Below are 9366 nucleotides of genomic sequence, written 5' to 3'. Positions count from 1 at the left end.
ATCTCATCTATTTCTCCTTATCAGGGCGGTCCATGTGTCCCTCTTTGGGTCTTCCCTGTTAGCTTCTCTGAAGTTGTGTAACTCAGACTCAGAAGGACAAACATGGTATGTACCCACTCATAAGTGGATTCTAGATACAAAGCAAAGGGTAATCAGGCAACCACTCACAACTCCAGAAAAAATTTTTATTCATTTTATGTACCAACCACAGATTTCTCCTCTCATTAATCATCCTACTCCTCCCCTGCCTCCCTGCCGACCCACCTCCATCCCCTCCAAAAGGGTAGGTTCTCCCATGGGGGGGACAGCAAATCCTGGTATACATTCAGTTCAGTTGAGGCAGGACCAAGCCCCTCACCCCTGCGTCAAGGGTGAGCAAGGTATACAACCATAGGTAATGGGATCTGGAAAGCCAGCTCATGCACCAGGGATAGATCCTGATCAAAAGTGTTAACATGATGACTTTTACATAGGGTAAGAACTCTTAAATATAGAGGACTTCATTTTTCCTGCTGCCTTAAGAGGTCAATGCTGAGGTAAGACTATCTGCTTGCATAGCCCCTTCCTGGTATTCCTCCCAAACCAACGTTTCTATATGAGGAAGATGACAAAAGAGAACTCTCTTTCTGCTGCCTAGATAAAAGGGAATTAGGGACTAATGTTGAGGATCTGATGAAGAGGAGGAGCTGATGAAGGAGGGGGACTAAAGGATCATCAACAAGTTCCAAACATTTTTTTATCAGTTAAACTGTAGGAAACCAGGACAGAAGCTTGACTGAAATGTCATTGAAACAATCGTTGGTTATACCTGAAATCCATTTTAATCATCCAACTAGTTGTATATTACTTAAGAACTGTCTATTACAAAAAAAAAATGTTACAATGGGATTTACTGTAAAAGAAGAATTGGGAAACTTTCAGGCTAAGAAAAGAAAGGAGCTATAGTAAGGACTAAAAGCTGAATGTATTAGGTGTTATGAGGAAGGTATCAAGAACCAAATCCAGGTAAATCCAGGGCCTAAGGAAACTTCTCCAAATACGGGGACGAGGGAATAGCCTTCAAGGCCTAGGACTTGGTGGCTAGGACTAGAAAAAATGGGTAGGATACGTGTTAAAGGTTGTTAGCCAATAGAGGAGACATAGTTTATCATTCCTGAGAAAACAATAGGATAAATTGTGGAGTATATCCTGAATACAGTGAGTTCAGTGGACCTGACTTTCTGGGTATGAGAGGGAAAGGGGATGGTATCAGAAAAAGATTAAGAGTAGCTTCTTTTTGAGATATTTGTTTATTTGTGCACTTATTTGTGCTTGTGTACACAGATATGTAGGTGCCATGGTACATGTGTGAAGGTCAGAGAACAACTCCCAGGAGTCAGTTCTTTCCTGTCACCTTCTGGGATCTGGAGAATGAACTCAAGTAGTTATGTCTGTGAGCGAGCACATCTACCCTCTGCGCTGTCTCAGCAACCCATGATTAGCTTCCTCAGTGAACTGAATGTCACCATGACCACCTAAAACAACATGAGCTCACAAGGTGGATGGGGAAAAGATGAATCTTCCAAGTATAACCCAAACTTCCCTGTTCTGGACCTGCACCTTCTATCAGTGCCTTTTCTTAATGACTTCAGGAAATATAAGAGCCCTACGGATTTCTCTATACTTTAGTTCAAGTATATTTATATAAGTTGCATTGAGACTTCAGAGGAAGACTTTACTGTAACAACAGACTAGGACCTGATCTAATCTAGCAGTTAGTGTTTCTCAGGCTGGCAAGGACAAGACTTCTATTAAATGCATCCACTTACACACACACACACACACACACACACACACACCTGGGCTTCTTTCTCATTCCCAGCCTATTGTCCTTGGGGCTCAGTCAGCTGAAGGCCCAATTAAGTTTCTTGTTTGATAGAGAGTTTGGATATCCAAGTTGTCCTCTAATGATTTTTTGCACTTACAACTAATCAGCAAAGCCATTTATTTTCAGCACCTCTTATAGCTAGAGTTTTCCTGTGTCCACCTGGCTCCTGCAGCTGCTCAGATCCAAGTAAACATACAGAGACTTATATTACTTATAAACTGTATGGCCGTGGCAGGCTTCTTGCTATCTAGTTCTTATATCTTAAATTAACCCATTTCTGTTAATCTATAAGTTGCCACATGGCTTGCGGCTTACCGGTACTTTTACATCTTGCTTCCTCTGTGGCTGGCTGGCGACTCCTGACTCAGCCTTCCTCTTCCCAGAATTCTCTTCTCTCTTGTCCTGCCTATACTTCCTGCTTGGCTACTAGCCAATCAGCATTTTATTTATTAACCAATCAGAGCAACACATTCACAGTGTACAGAGTGATAGTCACAGCAACCTCTACTTTCTTCTCATGAGAGATAAAGGTTGCTTTGTTAGTGATTTTATACCTGAAAACAAGTCCTCTGGCAGATGCCCATACTGGAACCCCAAGAAGGCAATGGAGAATTAAAGACATTGTCATCAAGGAAATTATAGTCAAGCTAGGAAATAAAATTAATGTGTATGCCCAAAGTAGAAGAGAACATCAAAAAGTCAACCAAGAAATGTTGGATAGGGTATGATTAAGGGCAAAGAAATGACCCAGTCTGCTGTGCTCTATTTCAACCAAGATCAGTCCAAACAGTTAAGGTGGTCAGAGAGAGCACCTTTGACAAGGTGATGCTTAGGCTGTTCTTGAAATTCTCATTCTCATTCTCTCTCTCTCTCTCTCTCTCTCTCTCTCTCTCTCTCTCTCTCTCTCTCTCTCTCTCTCTCTCTCTCTGTTGTCTGTATGCTTTGTTGTTATAAAATTCATTTACAGAGCTTGAAGGAACCTGAAAAGCTCAGTGTGTTTGCCATTGTATAGGTAAGGAGACTGAAATCCCAGAAGAGAAAGCTCAGTTACAAAAGTTAGAACTAGTTTCAAGATGTTCTGGTTCCCAGTCCACTACTCTCCACTAGGAGCTGAGAAATGAAGGATTGTATGTTAGGTGTAAAACTGCAAAGAAAATAAAAAAGAAAAGGCCTAGAAAGCTCATAGCCTAAATCAGTGGTTCTCAACCTATGGGTCAACAACTCTTTTGGAGGGGTCAATCACCTGCATATCAGATACTTACAACAGTAGCAAAATTACAGTTACTAAGTAGCAACGAAATAATTCTACGATTGGAGGTCACCACAACATGAAGAACTGTACTAAAGAGTGTCAGCTCTAGGAAGGTTGAGAACCACTGGTTTAAAGGAACTATTCAAGGTGTAGACCTCTCCCTCCATCCCCAAAGACATTTACATGTGTTAAAATCAGGTCTGGGGTCTTCTTCACACCTCAAGAATAAACTCATTTAGCAGGTGAAACATAAAACTGAATTCAAATTGCAGGTCAGACGTCAGGTCATTTTATTTACTCAGCAATGGGAAATTTGTTCAAGAATGGCCTCTTTCATGTAGCCTGCTATCTCAAAAGCTTTGAGATTGAGAGGTCCTCCTTCTGTCCCCTTCTTTCCCATCACGACAAGGTACACGGATCCCATCTGAACTACTGTCACTGCCTGGCTACCTCTACTTTGACCTTTGGTACGCAGGTCCATGCTGTTGTTGCCCTCAGTGAACAGGTTGTCTCGGATTAACAGACATTTGATTCCAGCAAGGGTGACTCCCTGGAGAAACAGCTTTTCTCTCCCTTCTTTTGCTAGTAAGGTCTGAACTTCTTCCTGGGTCATCTGAATAAAGTTGCCTTCAGGGGAAGAAGCTAAAAGCCAGGGTGGACAATTGGTGACAACTGCCGCATCACTGCACATATCAGTTTGTAGGAATAATTTGATACAGTCTTGCCAGACGTCTTGGCTGAAGTCCTCTATGCGCTGCATGATTGAAGTATGCTGTCTCTATAAGGTGAACATAGGGTTCCCAGAAGGTTGGTCCTCACAGAAAGTTTGGTGATAGTTGGCTCAAGAAGTCTGATCATCTAAGAGTGACAGAAGATGAAGAAAGAATGTCCACTCTGTCTCTTGAGGCTTCACTGAGCAGCAAGTTAGTGGAGGACTAGGAGGAAGTTGTGCCTCATGCTTCCCACTGCTAGTTTTGTAGGAGGAGTGATGTCACTAGGGCTTTATGACTTTATAACAGTCATCATGCACTGCCTCATCAGAAGCCTCTGGCAGTAGCATTCTGGGGCTGTCTCTATCATCAGTAAGATAAGGGAATGGAGTAAACTTACTTAGTCTCCCAATTACTATGGAAAGAACACCAGCTTCCAACAGGTAAGTAGAAGATAAATACGTACCATCTAAATTGTCAGCTTGAGTGTAAAGCACGACAGGAGAAATTTACTATAATAAATAGTATTTAACATGTGATCTTATCTTTCAGGACCTCAGCACTATGTATAAAGTAAAAGGTTACATGCTTACCAGTTCACATCTTCTGATGGGAGAACACTATCACCCTCTTTGCTGTTTGTTTTTTCTAGCCTTTATTTTGCCCTCTAATCGACACTAGTTTTAAATTTAGAAAAATTTACTCTTATCACTTGTTGAGCTAGTATCCAGCATTTATTATGTGCCAAGTACTTTCCTAAGCACTCAGGTAGTGAATTAAATAGGCAAACCACAGGAATCATGTAACTGACTTTCCAAAAGAAAGAAAAGATCTCTTACTGAAAATATTTTATGAACCTAACATTTTCTTCGAAGTTTTCTCATTCATTCCCTGGATTTCCACTCCCATGAGGGGCCCTTTCTGAGTTTTGAATCTCCTATAGTCATTGGTAAGACATTCTGCTCCAATTTGCCTTAAAGAGAACCACTCTAAGGAGGCACTCAAACTAATGGTGTCAAAGTCTGTGGGAGCTCTGAAAATTCATTCATTCATTCATTCATTCATTCAGTAAGTACTTATTAATTACTTCGTGCTATTAACTATTGCAAACTAGGCTTGTTCCAGACTTTGGAAAGATCCTCTCTCCATGAACAAGACTTCACAGAAAGAAAAATAAGTAACAGATGACAGATATATCTCTATTTTATCAAATGGCATTGATAACTTTGATAAAAGAGAGGAAAGTAGAGAATGCTAGAGAATCAGCAATGGCTTTATTTTATATAAGGTACTTAGATATGTGTTCTCTGATACAATGATATTTGGTCAGAGATCTGACAGAGATAAGCAAATAAATATGTACAGATCAGAGGGAAGAAAACATCCTAGTCAGGAAGAAATAGCAAACATAAAGACCTTAGGATAAATGACAAGGAATCCAATATGACTTCAGCAAAGAAAGAGTAATGGATGATGCAGCTGAGAGGTACTGGGTCGAACTCCTACTTACGTCTTCATAGGCTGCAATTAAGCATTTGGCTTGTATTGAGAGATGGGGAGCCATTATAAGGTTTTATTAAAAATACCAACATCATTTTAGACTATAGAGTCTAAAAGATCATGTGCAGAGAATAGATTGTATGAGGACTAGGGCCAAAGCATAGAGACCAGCTAACATGCTGTGACAATAATCCAGCTAAAATGTCCTGAGGCCTGGGCCAGGATTCAAGTTGAAAAATGATTAGATTTGGAGCCCTTTGCAAAGGAAGTGTTTGTTGAATTAGCTGTGTCACATTTGAAACAAGAGAAAGATAATATCTCCAAGGATTTTGGTCTGAACAACTGTGCTATGGTTTACATATGTGTGTTTCTTCCAAAACTTTGTTGAACCTTAACCCCAATTCAAAAATATTGAAAATTAGCTGTGATAGTGCATGCTTATAATACCAGTACTTGGGAGCCTGAGGCAGGAAAATCGAGCATTTCAGATCCAAACAGGCTACACAGTTTGACACTGAGTAAAACATACAACAACATCAACAATAAAGCTATTCAGAGACAAAGCCTTTAAGAAGTAAATAAGCAAAGGAACTCCACTCTCATATAAAGATTATTGCCTATAAAAGAGCTAATTTGAAATATTTAGGGCATTTTTATTTCTGTCTCCTTCTTCCATAGGAGTACAAAACATTCAAATGGCCTGGAATAAACGAGACTCTGTCTCAAAAACAAAAACCAAACCAAACAAATGAACACATCAAAAAGGGGATCTGTGGGATAGCTCCGTTGATAAAGTGCTTGAAGACCCTAGTTTGATGCTCAGAACCCACAGACAAAGAAGCTAGGCATGGCGCTGTTCAATTGTAATCCCATTGCTGAAGGGACAGAGACAAACAGGTCCCCCAGTGCATTCCAGACCCTGCCTTAAAAAAGAAAATCCGTGGCATCTGAGATTATCTTTTGACCTTCACACATGTGTACCCATTCACACATGAACACACACAAGGACAACTTGAAAACAGAAAGCAGCCTTCACATACCCTTTACACTATCTCGAACAACTCCAAAACGATGTTTTCACTGAGAAACCAGAAATGTGGTGGTAGGAAAAAGTTAAAGTTGAGGAACAGAAGATTGCAGAGGTAGGAGAATGAAGAAGTCAAAAGGATTTGAAGGGAAACTAGAGTTTGATGTGAGCTACCCTATCTTTAATGTGCTATACCAGGAAGACATAAACTAACTCCTTGAGTTCACAGGATTTGAGATATAAATTTAGGTTCAAAGATAAGAGTTGGATTTGTAGAAGAGCTAATTAGCTGAAGGGAAGGATAACTTGAGGATGTGGACAGTGAGTCTGCTTTATAACAAAAGCTAGGGGAAGAAAGAATGCTGTATATCACTCAACAGTGTCAAATGTTGCAAAACAAAGTAAGTAACAAGAGGAAAGTGTATTAGGCAACTAGAATTGAATGGACATCAAAGACTAAGTGAAGAAAATGATTAGGAAAGTGAAATTATTCACTAAAGATGGTAAGTAGATGATTCTTTTGAGGTTTGGACAGTGCAGCCTTTGAGCCTCTTCTTCAGGTTTTGACTAGGGAGATGACAGTAGACATATGAAGGTGGAGAATAGAAGGGACACACCATCCTGTCATTCAAAGATTATTCAATATTGACGAGCCCAAGGTTTCATCACAGATGAGCTATTCAGAAGCCCAGCTGCCATCATCAGATGGACTAGCATCATAGTACCATGGCCTTATAACAAGCGTAGCAGTGGAAAAAGGGCTGCACTATTCAAATCTGGGACTCCATTTTTGTTGTCTGAAACAGTCCCAACTTGCTATGTGGTCAAGGATGACCTGAACTGGTTGTTTTTTTTTTTTTTTTTTTTTTTTTTTTTTTTTTTTTTTTTTTTTTGCATTCACCTCCCAAGTGTTGGGAGGAACAGGCATTCACCACCATGATTGGTTTTATGCAGTACTGGGGTAGAGTCCGGGGGCCTTGTGAACGTTGCATGCCTGGGAGCTTCTGTAACAAATGAGCTCCACCTCCAGAGTTGGAGTCTGGAGTCTTAAGAGCTGTGCCAAACCTTGAGCCTGAACTAGAATAATTAGCTAGCAAAATAAAAAGGCACTTGCCAGAAAGTAATAAGCCAGTATAGCTGTGGACGAAGTGTCTTGATAGCTTTTGTTAGTTAGTATCAGGAGATGAGACTTTGATCAGCAACAGGGCTAAGAAGCATTGAATCAGAGGCAGCGGCAGCTAGAGAAGCAACAAGGGATTTTGGATGGCAGCATCTGTAGTCATGAACCGTTTCATGGTGCCAGAGGTAAGGAAAAGAATTAACCTGGACTGGGAGTCAGGGACTCCCTGCTAGTGTTCAGCTTGGAGCCCAGGAACACTCCTCTGTAATTCTCAGGGTGTTCTTTGACACCCCCTTCCAGCGCCCGCATCTGTGTGCGCTTTCTGAGCCTATTGCCACTCCCGGCCAAACTGTGCTCTCCTCCTTAAGAGCCGCAGTGGAGCAGCTGAAAAAGGTTTGTGTTCCTGTCTGTTAAATACCCGGCGAGTACTTGCTGCTTTCCTGCAGGTACCTTCTGACACCACACAAACTCCAGGCTGGTACCTCTCACCATTTTTACCTTAGTTTCTTATGTTGGCAGCCGCCTTTACTAAATACCCCGCCTTTATGGTGTCCCACTCTGGAAAGTTTCTTTCTTCAATTTTTTTTTCCTTTCCCCCTCTCTCCTTTGGATAACCCCTGTCACTAAACAGGTTACCCAGATCCCCATTCTGTCCCCAAATTAAGTGTATGGGTTTGAGCATCCCTCCAGTCCTAGCCAGGCAATTGGAAAGAAAGCAGGTAAAGCTGAGTGTACCTAACTCAGCTCAACTGAGGGAAGAAATACAAGAGAGAATCACCAACTTAGTAGACACCTGTTTGCATCCTGCCCATCCTTTAGAGCTACTTCTGTTCCTCTCATATTTTCTGATTCTTCCTGCCCAATTCCAGCCAATCCCTTTGTATTTCAAGTCCTTCTCCCTTCTTTTTTTTTGGGGGGGGGTATGTCTGGCTACTTCCTTTTTCTTTTCTTTTCCCTTATTTTCTTTCTTTCATTTATTTATTTATTTATTTATTTATTTATTTATTTATTTATTATCAGCTTGATATAGTATAAATTCTTATCCTAATAGTGAAATGTTTCATTGAGGCTTGCCCAGTAATTGAGTAAAACCAAAACTTATTATAAGCCACAGTCATCCTAGGGTCCCCCCTGCTATATAGCTTCCCTGGTTCTGTGGGTTGCAGTCTGATCTTTGCTTTATATCTAGAATCCACTTATGAGTGAGTACATACCATGTTTGTCCTTCTGGGTTTGGGTCACCTCACTCAGGATGATATAATTGGATGTCAATATGTGAAAGATTACAAATAGATCCATATCTGTCACCATGCACAAAACTCAAGTCCAAGTGGATCAAAGACCTCAACATAAATCCAGTTCATAAATTCAGTTACTCTGAACCTGATAGAAGAGCAAGTTGGAAGTAGTCTTGAATGCATTGGCACAGGAGATCACTTCCTAAATATAACACCAGCAGCACAGACCTGAGAACAACAATTAATAAATGGGACCTCTTGAAACTGAGAAGCTTTTGTAGGGCAAAAGACACGGTCAATAAGACAAAAAGACAGCCTACAGAATGGGAAAAGACCTTCTCCGTTCTGATAGTTTAGTTCTCCCATTTAGGGCCAAAGAACAGTGACACGTTCATAACTTTCCTGTGATTAGTATTTTCCACTGATTAGTACAGATTAGGCCCATGCTAACTGAAGTCTACATTTTAATGAGAATAGTATGAGGTTTAGAAGTTAGGAGACTTGAATTAGGTGCTGCTTCCCCCAGTTTTTAAACTAATTGTTTTCTCCATTTTTTAAACTAATAATATTATGCCCACTTGTTGGCCTCAGACTTTGCCTGCTGCAACCGGTCAAGCAAGAACCCCAGTGTTTACACTTCTTTGTCTGAGTC

The 9366-nt window shown here is 40.7% G+C and overlaps 1 protein-coding gene across 1 annotated transcript; it reads right to left on the bottom strand.

The window, feature by feature from the left end:
* Positions 1 to 3417: 3417 nt before the first annotated feature.
* Positions 3418 to 3879, bottom strand: LOC128116707 (profilin-2-like). Its single transcript, XM_052748257.1, has one exon. It carries the CDS (start codon positions 3877 to 3879, stop codon positions 3418 to 3420), a length of 462 nt encoding a protein of 153 aa, XP_052604217.1.
* Between the last annotated feature and the right edge of the window lie 5487 nt (positions 3880 to 9366).

This window comes from Peromyscus californicus, unplaced genomic scaffold (genome assembly GCF_007827085.1).
Source record: "Peromyscus californicus insignis strain IS unplaced genomic scaffold, ASM782708v3 Scaffold_10__1_contigs__length_136768540, whole genome shotgun sequence".
In the NCBI taxonomy this organism is placed as follows: domain Eukaryota; kingdom Metazoa; phylum Chordata; class Mammalia; order Rodentia; family Cricetidae; genus Peromyscus; species Peromyscus californicus.
The sequence above is the reverse complement of the archived record's forward strand: the minus strand, read 5'-3'. Positions and strand labels throughout refer to the sequence as shown.